Source organism: Leiobunum rupestre, chromosome 4, assembly GCF_980474605.1.
Source record: "Leiobunum rupestre chromosome 4, qqLeiRupe1.1.hap1, whole genome shotgun sequence".
Classification (NCBI taxonomy): Eukaryota; Metazoa; Arthropoda; class Arachnida; order Opiliones; family Sclerosomatidae; genus Leiobunum; species Leiobunum rupestre.
Window position 1 is genome coordinate 26,522,434 of NC_143387.1, and position 18,174 is coordinate 26,540,607.

At 36.2% G+C, this 18,174-nt stretch overlaps 1 protein-coding gene across 1 annotated transcript; it reads right to left on the reverse strand.

Moving 5' to 3' along the window:
* Window positions 1–6,171: 6,171 nt before the first annotated feature.
* LOC149947308 (uncharacterized) lies at window positions 6,172–15,215 on the reverse strand. The gene is made up of 6 exons (XM_090170873.1): window positions 15,062–15,215; window positions 13,011–13,690; window positions 11,154–11,297; window positions 10,847–11,084; window positions 7,119–7,729; window positions 6,172–6,308 (listed from the first exon to the last, which is right to left on the reverse strand). Exons 2-6 carry the CDS (start codon window positions 13,687–13,689, stop codon window positions 6,172–6,174), a joined length of 1,809 nt encoding a protein of 602 aa, XP_090026999.1. The 5' UTR covers window position 13,690; window positions 15,062–15,215.
* Between the last annotated feature and the right edge of the window lie 2,959 nt (window positions 15,216–18,174).

Genomic DNA, 18,174 nt, shown 5'->3' on the forward strand with positions numbered 1-18,174 from the left:
CAGAATTTCGTCCGCCAATTCCAAAAGAGCATTCTTCCTAGAGAAAACGCCTCTGCCACCCTCTTTTCCTAGCTTAAATGGAAACCCTAGCTACATCTAGGTACCAGTTTAAGTACTTTTTTACATTTTTATTTCTTATAATTAGTTTAAAACCTATATTAGTTTGAAATCCAACTTTTAAAATCTAAAGATTAAAAAACTGCAATATTACCTTTATTTTCCGTAATTAATTTCTGGGAAAACATCAGTAACGTCATAAACATACCCATTTTAGCTTATCTTTAAAAACTCAGAAACTTTCTGATACTAAATTTTAAATTAATTAATTAATTATAAAATGAAGTCATATCTGTTAGGTGAATTTGAGGATAAATATTTATTATTTTAATTTTAATGACTATCGATTGGTGCGAAATGTTCCTAATAGATGGCGCGAAATGATCCTACTAGATGGCGCGAAATCCAGATTCAAGATTTATTTATTGGCCTGTACGGGTACAGCCCTTTTGTAACAGGGAAGCTCACCCAGTAGTGGGAACAAGGTCATATTATTACTGTTCTAACAAAACAGAAGTTCATTTCTAGGATAAGAAAATTTAATAATCAAATAGATCAAAGAATAAAAAAATCTGTTGAAGGGCTGGTCCACAGCAAGAGATAGAGAGAACAAGATGTCACGGACATTTGAGTACACACAATCCCACTGAGGAATTTTATCGGAAAAGAATTATTCGAGTTACCTGGTTTTGGAAATAAGGTGGCGAAACGCGAACACGTTCATTTAAATTTATTTTTATAAAAACCAAGTTTTTCGAGTTACCTGGTTTTGTAAATAATGTGGCGAAACGCGAACACGTTAATTTAAATTAATTTTTATAAAAACCAAGTTTTCCGAGTTACCTGGTTTTGGAAATAAGGTAGCGAAACGCGAACGAGTTAGATGACACCTGTTCAATTGGCACGAAATTCAAATATGACAATCGACCAAAAACACTAAAGGGGGCAAATGCCCCACTTCTCGGGCTCCGACCCCAAAAATTACGAAAATCCCGTCGAGGCTATAATAGTGCCTACAGATTGAGATATCAATCGCCTTTGTACAACTAACGTACCGCGAGCAATCGTGTGTACGGCAGCTGGTCAAAAAAATATTTAGTGGCACACTTATGCTTAACTTCTGGGCATAACAAATATTTAGGGTCACACTTATTTTTTACGCGCCTGTTCATACGTTATTGTTATTGCAGACAGGCTTTCAATGGAATGCGAATATAGCTTCAGCGCGTAAAGAATTCAGGTATGACGCGAAATGGCTAATTAACTCACTTAAAATTAACTTTTTCCAACGCGGCTGCAACCTAAGCTGGAATAGGCCTAGAAGTAACAAAACTGGTGATTTTTGATCAAATCTTACTTACCTACTTCCTGTCGTACGACGTGCGTAAAAAGGGCGGTAAACGTGCGTAAAACGTTGGGGGTCACACTTATTGTTACTTCTGGGAACACGTTGAAAGCTCGGCGCGAACGGCCTTGAAAAATGCGAGAGGGAAACTGGCGTTTAGAACTCTATAGACACGCGGATTTACCATGTCGGAAGTTGCGGGGGTCCGCATACGCTGTCGAAAAAACCTCACTTAGAATTAAAATTAAGCAACGTAATTGCAAATCTAGGGTTAACGGAAACCACAGCTATTCAAAAATATAACTCTCATGAAAATCGGACTTAAATTAAAGAACGTTATGTAGACTTTTAGGCGAAAATATAAAACCGCGAAAATTGGGGTCCCGTAAATTAACCAGGAAACTATACTTAAATTTAATATTTACTGATATAACTGAAGTTTTATATCCGCTGAATCCTAACCTCACCAAAAATATTTTTTTTAACGTTATCGGACTTAATTTTAAATAAAATATCAACCACACAAAGCGAAACCACAAAAAATAGTTAATTGGGCATTTGCCCAACTTCTCGGGCTCCGATCCCAAAATTACGAAAATCCCGCCGAGGCTATAATAGTGCCTATCGATTGAGATATCAATCGCCTTTGTACCACTAACGTACCGCGAGCAATCGTGTGTACGGCAGCGGCGGCAGCGGCGGCGGCGGCGGCGGCTACACAGTACGTGATCGTAATACACACAAATCCCTAAGGATTGTGTGTAAAAAAGGTATAACATGCAATAAACACTACAACATTGCATTTAAGATATATACAATATCCATTACAATATGAAACACTTTTTACGAAAATGTATACGTAAAATTTAACAAATAAAAAGAAAATAAATTGTGGCTAAGGCCATAAAGGGTGTAGCTCTCAAACCCAACAGTCTCAGATTAAGTTTTACCATTTTTAACTCAACATCATGACCCGTAAAACCTAACAAAGTGTTCCTACTAGATGGCGCTCAATGTTACCGGATTTAAAGGGATTTCAACTTCGTCAACATACTTCTGAAGACAAGCTAATAGCAAAAGAGAATGAATAGTGTATTTCTTTTGTTGTACAAATAAAGTTCTACAAGATTACAGTAATGGCTTTAAATATAACTCCCGAGTTTTAAAATATATACCTTTATAAACGAAGAGTGCTTTTAGTAAATTTTATGTTAATATTTAATAATTTGTCATTATATCGCCAAAGTAAGCGTTATTTCTACTTTTAAAAGCGTTTCGTTTTTCAATAAGCCTTGACTATTAAAGAAAATTAGCTGGCCGCTGGCGTCATTATCTGGAAGCTACACACAGTAGGTGTGAATTTCAAAACACGGTCGGTAATTTTTATCATTCATTTAGAACGTGAACAAACGGATAAATAAACTAAAGTAATAATTGTCTATAAATGAATTTTAAGATTGGTGCATTCATGGACAGTAAATTAAGGGGACAGGTTTTCGATACCCTTCCACAGTGCATTTTATTTCTCCCCGCGTATCAATCAGCTCGAGAGACTCCGAGGGAGTCTTGCAAGGTCGTTTGTACCACGTGATCTTAAAATTTCAAAATGGCAATCTAATGCGGTTGATACTGTTACGTAATTTTTTGCGCTTTATATTTTAGTAATTTTTAATTTTGGTTTTTTAATTCAATAAAAACTATCAACAGATATTTAGTATATCATATTTAATCTATAAAAACGTGAAAAAAATACCTTTTGGCGTAAAAATGTACTTCGTGTTTATATTTTTTCTTTTTTCGAACAGTATCGTGACCACTCTTAGCGATACTTGTTTTTTTCAAATAACCTTGGCCGACTCCCTTAGTGTGATTGGTTTACGGGGCTAAAAACTAGGCTTTTTACCGATCCTCTAAAATCTACTATCCATGGTTTGTGTCTAGCCTCGTATTATTAAAAAAATTATGAAATTTACATCTTGAAAAATTCTACAATTTTATTCTTTCCTTTCCAGAATTCAGACCTGCAAATTCTCTAACAATTTGTAAGATAAAATATAACTATTCAATAGACGACGCATCTTAGTGTACATACTTTATTAAGTTTAAAATAACTTTCGCCGTGGACCAAGAATCTAAGGGGACTCACTGTTCAGGCTTTATAAAGCACGCGTTAATACAGGGAATAGGAAAATCACGGTTAATTTTAGTTCAATGTGGACCAACTTGGCGTCGCTGAAGTCGATTTCCGGCGTAGTTTCGTAGAAAAAACTGGAGCCGTTGTTGTCAATTAAATCAAAGATAATTTAAACTCGTACCCTAAATTCGAAATCACTCTCTCGCTCGGTGCCGATAGCGTTTACCCACTTCCCGCTGGAACTCAGAAAAAAATTCGCTCCATGGTTTGCGCCTTACCGTCAATGGGAAAGCTCTTAGTATTCGAATCTAGGGTACGAGTTTAAATTATCTTTGGGTAAATGATGAGGCTTAGTAAGTTTTAGACCTTTTATTTTTGAAATTGGTTCGTTAAAAGTTTAAGTAATGGCAATTAACCATTGTGTTTTAGTAAAAATAACTAATAAGCCGCGTATGGCTGAGATTCTTCCATCAAATTCACTGGAATCCATTTCATTTAATGAACTAAGCCTAACCAAACTTTCTCGCACGTACTGTAAGCCCCGACTAACCTCTCGTAGTGATAGTTGAACAGAATCCTTGAGGCGCTTCAAAGCGGCTGATGTACCTCAGTAAGCCTTCCGATTTAGAAAAGTGAGGCCCCTTAGATTCTTGGTTCATGCGTTCGCGCTAAAAATCGTTAGTTCCACTAGTAGTCGTCAGATGGCGCAACAAGACACGATGATATTCCCCCTTCCATGTCCTTTTCCCCACCACAAGAAGCAGACTACCCTCGCTACGAACGGGTTGCAACAAAGAATATATACGTTTTTAGGTTGAAATACGTAATACGGCAGATATAGACCCGGTTTTACATGGTTAAATTTACAGTCATCAGTTATAGCATAAGTAATCGTATAAATTAAATTTTATGACCATGGTCTAGATGTATAAACTAAAATTGAAATCAACGACGGATACTTCATGGTTAAAACATTTTTATTTTTAAAAATGTTTTTACCATGAAGTATCCGTCGTTGATTTTAATTTTAGTTTATAGCATAAGTAACATGACACTTAACGATTTCGGTTAAAGATAGTCTGTCTTAGAGTGATTGCGTAATCGGAAGTGGAGTAACCCTTTTTTCTCTCTTTGCTGGCGTAATTACTTCCAAATTAGTTTGATGGCTATAAATGTCTAGGAGCAACAAACATAGCACCCCACACAAGGAGAACGCAACCCGTCAAAAGTCGTGGATTTTCTTGCGTACATTTTTCATTGGTTAGAAGCTTTAGCGCTTGCTGCCGTCGGAAGGGGAAAATTCGGAAATTGTCTTCCCCCTTTCCGTAAAACGTTCAGCGTAAAGGTTCGTCCAATGAAAGTTGTACACAACATTGCGTTAGCGTGTTTAAATGCTAGCTGCGTTCTCCTTGTTGCTCCTAGATAAATATGAGCGAAAAATCTGGAAATTACTAATTAATATAATCGTAATTTCATTGTTCAATTGCTGTGTGGGTCCTTAGCCACATAATGATTTATATGGTCATTGGCGAAACAGACTATCGTTAAAGATCTTAGCGTGGTGAGAATCGATTGGCAGACCACTTTGTTACAAGGTATCCTAATAATCACGATTGAAAATTTAATCATGATTTAATCATTTTAAATCTAATCATGATTTAATCATTTTAAATCTAATCATGATTTAATCATTTTAAATCTAATCATGATTTAATCATTTTAAATCTAATCATGATTTAATCATTTTAAATCTAATCATGATTTAATCATTTTAAATCTAATCATGATTTAATCGTTTTAAATCTAATCATGATTTAATCGTTTTATATCTAATCATGATTTAATCGTTTTATATCTAATCATGATTTAATCATTTTAAATCTAATCATGATTTAATCATTTTAAATCTAATCATGATTTAATCATTTTAAATCTAATCATGATTTAATCATTTTAAATCTAATCATGATTTAATCATTTTAAATCTAATCATGATTTAATCATTTTAAATCTAATCATGATTTAATCATTTTAAATCTAATCATGATTTAATCATTTTAAATCTAATCATGATTTAATCATTTTAAATCTAATCATGATTTAATCATTTTAAATCTAATCATGATTTAATCATTTTAAATCTAATCATGATTTAATCATTTTAAATCTAATCATGATTTAATAATTTTAAATCTTTGTACAGCCAAGGCTACAGGTTTAATTTTAATCTAATCTAATCATGATTTAATAATTTTAAATCTTTGTACAGCCAAGGCTACAGGTTTAATTTTAATCTAATCTAATCATGATTTAATAATTTTAAATCTTTGTACAGCCAAGGCTACAGGTTTAATTTTAATCTAATCTAATCAAGATTTAATCATACGAGGGTGTCCTAATAATCATTGGAGTGATCCGCCCCTCGGCGAGAATAAGGAGTTTCATACTTACGCGTATTATGTTACTTATGTTTATAATGAGTTTAGCTTAAATTGAAATCAATGTTGTTGATCTTTAAAGCAAAAGTATGTAATATTTTTGCTTCTAATGTTATTCGCTTTAAAATTAAAAATGAGTGTGCAAAATGAGTGTGCAAAAAAGAGATCACTTGATTTATGTTGTACAAGAACGGTATTTAGTTAGTGTTATATCTGTATTTACATTTGCTGAAAATCGAGCAGATGATCATAATGGAAGCTACGCAAGAAAAAGCTCCCATGCAATAGAGAAAATGGCGACGACCGAAAAACTCCATCGTTTCAGACATCACATCTAACAAAAGAAGAAAGTTAAAATACGATTTTACATAATAGGCGCTTCAATAAATGCCGCTCTCTCTCTCTCTTTTTTTCTTTCCTCCCCTACGCGCATGCGTGAGTCACTGAATAAAAGAGTCACGTGTTATGTTAGTTTTATTTTTAAGGCTGTAGTCGATAGCGCGCGCGCAGCTTTTCTTTCTGGGGGCGCGAATTTGAACAAGCCGTTTTATTCTAATATTAAGACAGTATGGTCTGGCTCTCTGTATTACTACTTCTAGGCAAATCACTGAACAGGTTTTATTGAAACGTCTATTCCGTACGTTGGTTTTTAGCAAGAATGTATTTATTTATACTTAGGGAGGATTACTATGTTGAGACAATGTTGGTCTCGTTTTCACCTTGCAAGAAATGGTCTAAAACGTAGTCAATCTTTCTAAGTATAAATAAATATATTCATAATCTTATAATATATGTCACTTCATTTTGAATCTTTTACGTCACTTTGTGACGTCATAAAAAGAACGAAAAGCGATGTTAAAAACAACTTGAATTACTAAAGTCTGGCTATGATGTGAAATTCGTAATTGCGCGTATGGGATTTTGAATCTCAAAGTTATTACAGAAATCAGAAACTGAGATATCAAAGCGTAATTTTCGTGTTGATTTCAGGTTTCTTAGGCTAATTTCGAGATTTTGGAAGTGATTTTCACCCAGTTTTCGGGATTTTCAAGTTGATTTCAAGATTTTAAAATCATTTTTCTCTAGTACATACTTTTGTAACATATATTATTGACTTATGGTAAGAGATAGACGTTGATTTTACCAATTAAAATGGTTGCCAAGATTAGCGTCAGCCCCTGAGATAAGTTGCCCATGCCAACGGCGGGAATCAGAGCGTTCTCCTCGATCGTGGAATGTTCTTTGATGATGGTTTGCAAATAGAGCGAGTTCCACTGATTGCTGCACGTCAGCCCGAAGACAGTGGTGAGAATCACCGTGGCGTAAAAAGCAGTCCTGGCCAAATACGTCAAGCACAAAATACTGAGCCCCGAAACGAGCGAACTCAAGACGATGACGGCCAGCCTCTTCTTGGATTCCAAATTGGAGCAACGAGCGCAAAGCACGCGCCCGACGATGTCAACGATGGCCAGACAAACCAGGGCTAATTTGGCGTGGTAAATAGTTCGGCCCACTCGTACCAAGTACACCGGAAGCAGAAAAACGGCCAAAGTGTTTCCCGTGTTCGCCAAACTGACTGTCATGAGCAGCAAGTAGAAGCTGGGGTGTCGAATCAGTTGCCTCACTTGCCGGATTAAACACGCTTGGCTCGGCGCGGGTTGATCGTTACTTAGTAAATTCTCCATTTTCTGGTGAACTTCTTGGACGTCTTGCTCGATGCTTATTTCGTAACGAATGAAGTATTTGCGGTAGTATCTGAAATCGAATAAATTTAAAATTCCACTTCATGAAACTAATGTTTTTTATTTCAAATACCAAATTAGCCTGAATATTAATTTTAATATTAAATAAAATATTTGAACTTTAATGCGGTTAATTATGGCCCAAAGTAATTATTTGTAGTTCTTTAATGGTAGTTATGTACTATCAGAAGTATATAATACCCTATTAAGATAAAAAGTATTTATTTTCCTATACGGCTTATCTTTGCAAGCTCTCGTTGGTTTTTCAAAACACTTCTCAGAAAATTTTCTAAACTTTACAGAGATAAATATTAAATAAATAAGTAACATATACGCGGCTTGGCAATAAATATTGCCAAATTGCCTCGAGCCAACGAAGGAACATGTTTCAATTCAAAGATCTAGTATTCAGGGCTACCCAAAGTGGCTAATAAATGGCGAACATAAAAATATACTAAAATCTTGTAATAAAAAATATCGTTTATAAACGGGTCGATTTCGACCTAGAAAATGGTGACCTCAACCTTCAAAATAGTGATGTTTCAAATAGAAATTTTTGGCATTCCCTGACCTAGATTTACTATAAACTTCTGTTAATATTGATAATTAAAAGCTAGACGGAAATTTTTTATTCATATTTACACAGTAGCGCCATCTGTAGAGGTCGGGGACGGTTAATCATTATCCATGATTAAATTGATTTTTTTCGGGAAAAAAATGTAAACAAAGAAATTTTCCGGTTAATATTTCGGAAAATGATTAAAAAACATGTATTATTCGGAAAATTTTAGCTTTTTATCGAAAAAAACGTCGTTTTTCCGTTTAATTTTACAAATTTATCAAAAAATTAATCGGATAATTCAGAAATATAAATTACTTAATCAAACCGTTTTACGAATAATTTTGAGAGCTTTATCTATTGAATAAAAGTTAACTATCCCCGACCTCTGGCCATTTGCCTACAGGCCGTGCAGAGGGGGGGGGGGGGGCAGGTGGTGCAAAATCCCCAGGGCCCGGGCGAAAATGGCCCACGAGGAGGGCCCGTCGCTGTAGGGCCCATCGAAGAAGATCAAGGGGGGGGGGTGCAAATCAAGATAACTTGGGAAAAGTTTTCAGGGCTCAAGGGGGGGGGGGGTGCAAATCGTAGGGGCCCGCGAGTAAGTTTGCCCCGGGCCCCAGGATACCTCTGCACGGCCCTGTGCCTACGACTCGTTTTAAATTGGTTTTTCTAATTGACACAAGAACAATAATAATCAGCTAGGCTAATACCCAAGTCAGCTAGCGACCATTAATGCTATTAATACAGGTGGCCGGGTTAAATGGCGTAGGAGGGTGGTGGCAAAACCTTCATGCCACGCGAGACCACAGCTCCCTACACACACTATTACCGTTAACCTCTACAATTTAGCCGAGTTCACAATTACCCCTTAAATCGCTTCGTTTAGATAACTAGATTTCGAAACCAGCGGGATAAATCGCTTCGTGTTGGTTCGGGAAGCAACTCGTCCAAGTCGGTTCGCTTAGAATCGCTTTCAAAACGACAAGGCGGGGAAGTAAAATTGCTCGTATTTTCGCAAAATAATGGGAATAAAATTCTAAATAATGTCCAATAATATTACTGTATGTATAGTAAACGTGATTAACTAATTGTTTTGGGATATATTTTAGTATTTTCAAAATTCTAGTCATAATTTGAAATGGCGTTAAGCCTTGGCTATAAGCGAACCGAATAGATTTCACACGTGTGAACCAAGAATTATCGTCGGCGGTCAAAACTGGCATACAAACCGACCTAAACTGGGTTTTAGGCTCTAGTGTGAACGTGGCTTTTGTTATGGGAAGGGAAAACCTCTTTAACCAGTGGGGAGATAACTCTAGTTAGCAGTCGACAAATCGAGCAGCTGATGAGCTTCTACCGTACACTGAAAATAGATTAAATGGTTTCTAAGAACCTTGATTTATGATGAATTATAAAAACTAAATATTTAAATTACAGCTTGAATTAATGCGTCAACTAAATTTAAAAGTTAAACGAGCTTTAAATGAAGTTTCTACGACATGACTACTCTCAATAACGGCAGCTCTGAACTTCTGATATAAAATAAGTTATTTTGAGTTGAAACTTCCGTTATCGACTTCCGGTCGACGAAGGTTTAATTTTACTGCTAAATCCTGCGTAAATTCTGAGTTTTCCCCCAAAACGAGCGAGGTCTGGAGGGAGTATTATATAGAGCAGGAATCCATACCTCTACTTGGAATGCTTATCGCGGCAGATTTTCGTCTCGATGTGGCTGACGGTTTTTTTGACGTCACTATGTTAACTTAACAAACAATAACGTGAGAGGGGAGCGCGTGCAAAGGCGATTTTTTTTCTCGTAGGCGCGGCCAAAGCCGTCATAGTGTTCTTACCATACGCGATATGGCAGGATATTAAAAAAATAACTATAATTTTTCCGCCACTTTCAATTGCCAAATTGCTTCGAAACTGTGATTCATTTCTATGTCCTAGATGGATACCGAGGGGACAAGCACTTTTTAAAAATCTCGACTTGGACGAATAATTACTGGACTCGAAACCAAAAGGCGCGTTTGGTGCTTTTACAGCCGCGCCGCTTGTAGCGCCTTAGTGTCAAGTATTGGAAAGATTTCTATCCAAATAATAAACACGTGCCAAATATTAGCGGACGACGATAGGCCTAGCGTTCTTATAGCTCGACACTGTCGTCAAAGCTTACACCTTTATTTCCATTTTGACTAGGCATTTTTAAATTTATAATCTATTTAAACCTTCACACAAACTATATATGCAAAAGCATTAAAGCGAACTCCCTATTTAAATTAATTAAATCATTACCCTTTCATTTTTATCCCAATACAATTATTACTGAATAATCTAAAGCCTATTATCATCATTTCTATTAAAAACTGCAGAGCAGACGACGGAATGCGGGTCATCTGACATTTTAACGCGCGTGTTTTGTATTTGGATAGAAATATTTCTCGATTCTCTCGGTAGGAGCGCTGACGGGCGATGCAAATTGTGGAACCGGGGATTTTGCTTAGATTTCGAGTCCAGTAATTATTCGTCCAAGCTGATATACCTTTGGCATGATAGGAAAATGTCAATTACTTCATAGCCGGCCTGTACAACAAGGCGCATACGACGGTACTTGTACTGGCAACGCCGACCAAAAAGAACGTCCAAGAGACGCTGTACTGCGAAGCGAAGAAGTCCAGCACCATGGGCCATATGAGCAAGCCAATGGCCGACCCCGACGCGCTAAAGGTCAGCGCCACCAATCTCCGGTAGTAAAAGTACTGCCGGATAATTTGTTGAGTCGCGACCAAGCACAGTGACGTGCCGTAACCTGCAACAACAGACGCGAATCAAAATCCATTAGCCACCACGAAATGGAACTGAACAGTCGCTTCGTTACCTGGTACTATGGCGAGCGTGATGACGCTGACTGGGATGGAAATGGCGGAGAAGCTGACTAAGAACGACACCAACACCATGATACTTCCGAGAAGCGCCGTTTTCCTTGGACCAATTCGAAAACAAACAAATTCATTCAAAGGCACTATAATTAGAATATTTATCTTTTACAATCAGCGAAATGAAATGGATAAAATCAATGAGCGGGAAGTATTTAGCGGGACAACCACGCTATGCTACCAGGATGACATGTAACTATAGAAATACTCTTTCAAACATCTACCCCTTTCCTCGCGTAAAATGACAGTCGCTTCAAAGGTGGGAATGAGGTATACTCTGTTTGACTCCACTCTACTCTGGCTTCTTGATTATCCCGGCAGCGATTCTTTGTAAGCGTTCAGGCGGAAAACTATGCTGTAAAAGGCCGTCTCGAAATCGCCTTGAAATTAACCGGTCTCGTTTCGGTTAAAAATTCTCGATGACGGAGAAGGGCTTATTCAATTGAAGGATTAATAAATCATCGCGAAGCGTAAGTCTCAGTTTACGTAATTTAAGAACGATTTCTTTTTTCGCGTTCTGTGGCATATAGCTGCGGGGATTATGATAATTGGACCACTCGATAACCGGCGCCACCATGATGTTGTTGATCTTCAAGAAGCCACTTAGCGACGGAGCTTAAGGCAGATGTTTGAAGTGGATAATTGTATACTTATATTTTATATATTTAAGTTTGGAAAAAGATTGTTACGATCAAGAACGCGTAGAAGTAACTAAGAACTATGAAAATATTGAATACTGGAACCATAAAGTGATACTTCTCAAACTCAGGGAATTGACTGGTGGCCTCTAGAGCTTACATTTTCATATAGCCGTAGAAAATAAAGACTATAAATCATAATTTATTGTTATTATTATTATTATTATTTTAATTATAAATTATAATTCTTCAATCAGCGAATTTTGAGTCTTCAATCAGCGAATTTTGAGTCTTCAATTAGAGTGGGGAAAATATTCCACTTTTGCATTGTCCAGATGAAGCCACAGACAATTTTTTGGCTTTTCCATTCTGAGAAGTATGCGATCATGGCCGCGATGGAAAATGTTATCGTACATAGTTCTTGGTTAATTCTACATGTTCTTGTTAATATTAAACTTTAACTTGACCAGTAATTTACTGTTATTTTAATTAAAATTATTTGTAAGTTTTACGCGAATGAAATTGTTTACTAACTAATAATTGAGTAAACTTATTAAATTATTTTTTTTTTAAATAATGGAAAACAATTTAAATATAATATTTAGACACGTCATGTTCCAACAATGTTTTGGAAACAAAACCAGTAATTTGCAAATTTTATAGGGGATCCTATGCTGTGACACAATAAACCTTTATGAACTACATTAAATAACAGGGTCTCAGATATGGTGAAAGTGTCTATTGATTATAGGTCTCAACCAAAGTGAAAAATTAAAAAAAAATTAAACATTCTAACCAGACGTTCCAACAATAGATTATAGGCCTTTTTTCGGTAAATGGCATTATAATTATAAAGGTTATATTTCATACTTAGTTCGTCACGTGTACCGAGATAGTTAATCGAAAATATAATAATTTGCTGTTTAAGGCGGCCAACACTCGACAAAAATTTCACTAACGCCGCGACGACGAACTTCGACGCGAAAAATCTCCGTTAGGCCTAATACATTTTTTTCGCGTCATCCGCCGTTAATGGGGTGTTTTTGTCGTAACGAAAACAGGGTTTTATTATATTTATCAATGACACCCAATTTGACAACCATCTTTATACTGTATAGGCTTAAGCGACAATTGGGAGAGTGATATTGAAAAGGAACACACCGGAACAGAGTAGAACGGAATGCGCCACGCTGTAAATGTACAGTCCGACTCTGGCGTGCGCCGCGTACGGTATTCCGTAACTCCTGATGAGACCCAAGGTCAAGAAGGAGATGAAGAAGCCGCAAGTGGCCACCGTCCATCCCCAGTCGCCGTCCGGCGGCAACAAGACGTTTCGCACAAAGACGCGGGTCGTTGCGCCTTCTCGAAATCCGTGAGGCGACGTCGCCGACTTGGAGCGGCCATTGTCCTCGTCTCCGCCTCCCTCCATCCCGCACTCCACCGCCGGATCCAGCAAGTGCGCTTCGGGACGAAACGACACGGACCTGTGTTTCTTGACGTAGAGCTCGTCGCTGCTCGTGAAGACGGAGTTCTCCGAAGGATTCGAGCCGAAACCGTCTTCGTTTAACCTCAGCGAGAGCAGACCCTCGTGGTTGTCATCGGTCAAATTCACCACCGATTTGGCGTTCCGCTCGAAATCCAACGCGTTTCTGGGATCCGCCATTGGCCAGGACAGACGCCGGTCGCGAGTCCGGCCCATGGCGAGGTTTTGGTCGCTGCTAGACTCGCTTCGGACATTGGTCGAGTTGCTCAAGTATCCGGACGACGATGACAAGTTCTTCGCGTTGTATTTAAATCCGACAAACAACAAATTCCGATCGATTTCTTCAACTACAGACATCCTGTAATGTCGCGAAAAAAAACCCAAAAATGAATGACAAAATTAATAATTAATTCTAATTTCAATCGTAATTAATATTGGTTTACCACTTCTAGGGCGAGTCTGAATCTATAAACCCAATTTATTTTTGATCTCCCGTCGGTTGCTAACCAAACTCGTACTAAAACCATTCGCGTGAACACTTGAACGGTGAAATTAAAAGTGTCCTAAATGGGAATAACCAGTTTCCAGAGTTTATCCCAACCCAGCCTTTCATTCGTCGTAAAAAGACATAATTAGCCTTGTTTAACGATGTCGAAAATCGTTTCTCGGGACCCGTTCGCCTTCCTCACTAGCGAAACCATTCAACTACGCTTTCTGTCAGTTTTAATTACTTTCAATCACGACGGTACTACCTGTTTATCTAATGACAATATTGCCCAATGTAGCGTTGATTTTATCACTAGAGCTATTATAAGTCTTCCTTACGCAATCATCAACGCTGTCTGTCTTTACATTTCCTTTCAGAGTCACTTAATAGGCGAACAATCGAAAAAATTAAATTTATAATTGTTAATCCCTCGATAAATGAAGAGAGTAAGCCCGTTCTATAAAACGTCTGAACGCGTAGACGATGACTAATTTATTGCTATTTCGTTTTCAAAATAAAATTTGAAATAACCTTGGAAGATAATGATAAGTGTTAAACAACGAAATACTAATAATAATCAAATGATTTGTGTTTAATGCTCCACGCTTTCTTCCTAACTATAATTTCTTAAACGTTGGTAATTTCGAGAAAAACAAATTTGGTTTTAAACAACACCTTGGTGATAAATATTTGTAATTTTATGTTCGGAGATAGGCCTATATGTATATAAGCAGTAAATGAACCGAAGTAATCTACGTGGTAAGTTTTCTCGCTATTCAGCACCATAATTAAATAATAATTAAATGAATGGATTATATTTTATAGTTAAAGTCTTCGAAATTTACAGACTTTTCACTCAAGCTCGCGAAGAAAAATTAACACTTTAATTTGCATCTAAAAACGACAGTTTTTTTGTTAGGTCTTTGCTAAAATTAAATTTAAAACGGGCTGCCATTATCTTTACACAAAAAATGAGCGGTACTACGTTTTTGAATAGAAAATAATTTTAATTTCATAATGCCAAAACCGACCGCTAGGTATTAATAGGAATTCAATTTTTGTTATCCCATCTCCGCATCAAGTTAAGTTAAGGCACGTATCCTATGACTCATATTTTATTACTTATATTCATTTAGATAACAGTGTGTATGGAGTAGATTAGTTGGTTATTTAACAGTGAAGAATTTTTTCCTGGTAACGATAATGGAAAAAACATTTTCATTATGGTTTAATATACCGTACCTGCTGTAATGTTTTATTAATTTATTTGCCCTTGAAAAAGGTTCCTCTAATGTACTTCAGTTCCAATTGCCTCCGCCAAAACATCGTGGCGCTGTAGATTCAACACTGCAATAAAATAAGTACAGGTACGTAATTTAAGATATAAAAATAAGAGTTTTTTGTTCAAAAAATATTTGACTGAGGCCATAAAGACGGCCCGAACCTCATTATCTAAGCTTCTAATTAATTCTTTCCTCGCGAAAAGTGTTAATTTGATATTCCGAAGTCGTATCGGATGATGAAAAATACCAGTTTGGCGTCGAAGTCGCCCGTAGCAGTTCCATCACGTAATCGACTTTGCGGAGATTGAGCGATGAACGTAGAAACGCCAGGGGAAACCGCGTGTAGTCACTACGATTCCATTGTTATTTATTTCCTTGTACAACCGTTTTCGCGACTTTATTTAAAATAAACCAAAATTATTTCGCATTGAAACAAATGCCCGAAAAAGATTCACCGGTTACGTTTAGTACGCGTCACGTTCTAGGTTTCCCTTGGCACTGTTAAGTTGCGAGTTACTTCAGCCCAACGTTCCATAAGATATTTAATTATAGTTCAATTTTCAAGGTTTCAACTTGGCAATTTTGCGTAATAAAAATTATCATATTTCACCTTTTACATATTTTTTTCGTAAATATAATTATTAAAGACTCCATACATTGGAATGTTAATGTTGCGCAATTCAGTGATTTCAGTCTCACGTGACACGACCTCATCCATGCTTTTTCGCGTAGAGAAAAAAACCGCGCGAAATGTCGGCCATAGCCAAAGCTACGAGTTGAAATTACTCTATTGTATAGTTTTATTCTAGGCTAGACATTATGTTCAAGATTCATGTTACGTAAGACTGACGAGGAGACTACCCGAGGTGATAATCACCGATTTTGTTGAAACCTGGTGGGTATGTAGACTTTATGGTAACACGAATTTTCACCAAGGGAAAAGTTGCAATGGGCATTAGTTTTGCCATGGCAACCGAAAATGTTTTTGACAACACAGTCTGTATGAAAATAACAATTGATCAATTTTTACATATTTTGACCAAATTGACCATAAATTCATCAAAATATCATAAAATTCATTTCATTTGTCAATTTTGATCTATTTTATTGTGGTTTTGAAATTTGAAATTTTTTTTAAATTTTTCACAGGGGGGGTACCCTTAGAAGTGCTCAGATTCCCATGTTATTTTCAATGAGAAAATATACATACTGTGTTGTCAAAAACATTTTCGGTTGCCATGGCAAAACTAATGCCCATTGCAATTTTTCCCTTGGTGAAATTTCATGTTACCATAAGGTCTACATACCCACCTAGTTTCAACAAAATCGGTGATTATCACCTCGGGTAGTCTCCTCGTGAGAGTGACGCTTTAACCTCGGGTATAAAAATGTAATTTCTTAAAAGCGCCACCTCGTTTTCAAAACTCAAACAAGCTGCCCTATCATTTTTAAATCTTATATTTTGTAGTTCTACGTTTTAGTTAATAAATTATTAAACTGGCACATATTTAAAGCTTTAATTTTAAAATAGTCTAAACTTGACTTGCGCATTGAATATTTAGTTTATCCGCGATAAAAAGCTATTAAATCTAATCTGTAAATACTATTTTAAAATGTAATCTATCAAAATAAAATATTACGAGAAAAATATTTAGATTTGTTTTTGGTAATATAGAAATATTGTCGTAATTTTATTTTCAATTTAGCCGAAAATTCTTATTTCTGCATATTTTGTATTTACCCGTATAATAGTCGTTTCTTTAAATTTATAGCTAAACAGGCCAAACACTTTCACAAAGACAACGTAGTGCTACTTCAGTAAGACTTGCAAACTTATTTACTCTTTGGTTTAAAAAATTTTGCTTATGCTCATTCCTATTTGATTTTTATATTCTGAAGAATCACCCATAAAGTCGATTTTCAAAATATAGTTAAGGTAGCCTACGTGAAGATAGTATATTTCAAAATATAGTTAAGGTAGCCTACGTGAAGATAGTATATTTCAAAATATAGTTAAGGTAGCCTACGTGAAGATAGTATATTTCAAAATATAGTTAAGGTAGCCTACGTGAAGATAGTATATTTCAAAATATAGTTAAGGTAGCCTACGTGAAGATAGTATATTTCAAAATATAGTTAAGGTAGCCTACGTGAAGATAGTATATTTCAAAATATAGTAAGTCCATAACTGAACTATTTACAAAATCAATGAGATATAATTAATTAACTATTTATAATGGTTTGTATAAAACAATAACCGTTAAATGAATAGGATTTTGATCAAAAATTCACTATTTATCCAGACAACTAGGTTGGCAGGTTTGCCAGAGAATCCGTTTTTGAGCCCCCCTGGTTCGTGAAAAATCGGACCAAACCTTCTGCCCCTCTATGCACAAAAGTAAATAACCACATAAGTAGTATTTTATAGAATTGTGGTTTTCATCTAATTGTTTATTATTCGAATTTTCCTTTGTCATGGTAATAACAACGATGAAAAATAAATGCACTTTTACTTCGAACAAAACGAAAATGTAAATGTTTATAGAAATTTTATCGTCATTCCAACATATTTCCTTTCTCGATAATTTAAGTCGATTGGGAAGAAAAGGCAAAATATAAATTGAAATGGACGCGCGTTTAAAATTTTATTATCTTCACTCAACGAGAAAGGCACTTTGAAAACTGTACTTCACCGACATCAAATGTTTAAACACCCACTATGACGCAATCTATATTGTCAGCGAAAGAATTTGGTTGATATTTTTTTATTCTACCCTCTGGGTTTTTTCGCATTTTACTTTAAACTTGACATAAATTCTCATTTCGTTGTCACGTATGAAGCCAAGCGTAACACATTCTCGGCCGAGTCGTCGTTTGCTTTTCGACGACGTAAATTTAAAGTAAAAAAAAAACAGCGTCGGACAATAGCATTACGACCCAACGTTTGGAAGGTGAATAAAGAACGCTGACATTAAGCGGCAGTTTTAAGGAATTGTACGTGTAATCCTGTATCCGTTCTTTGGTTTAATTCTCGTTTAGTTTGAGATAAAATCGTCTGGATTTTTAGACACT

What these genes read in the sequence shown, in the direction of transcription:
- LOC149947308 (XM_090170873.1), bottom strand. Translation starts at nt 13,689, where the DNA reads ATGTCTGTAGTTGAAGAAATCGATCGGAATTTGTTGTTTGTCGGATTT. An exon ending in CACGCTCGCCATAGTACCAG is followed by an intron (nt 11,085 to 11,153) that starts GTAACGAAGCGA and finishes CTGTTGTTGCAG; the next exon opens with GTTACGGCACGTCACTGTGC. An exon ending in CTTGGCAACCATTTTAATTG is followed by an intron (nt 6,309 to 7,118) that starts GTAAAATCAACG and finishes TTCTTTTGTTAG; the next exon opens with ATGTGATGTCTGAAACGATG.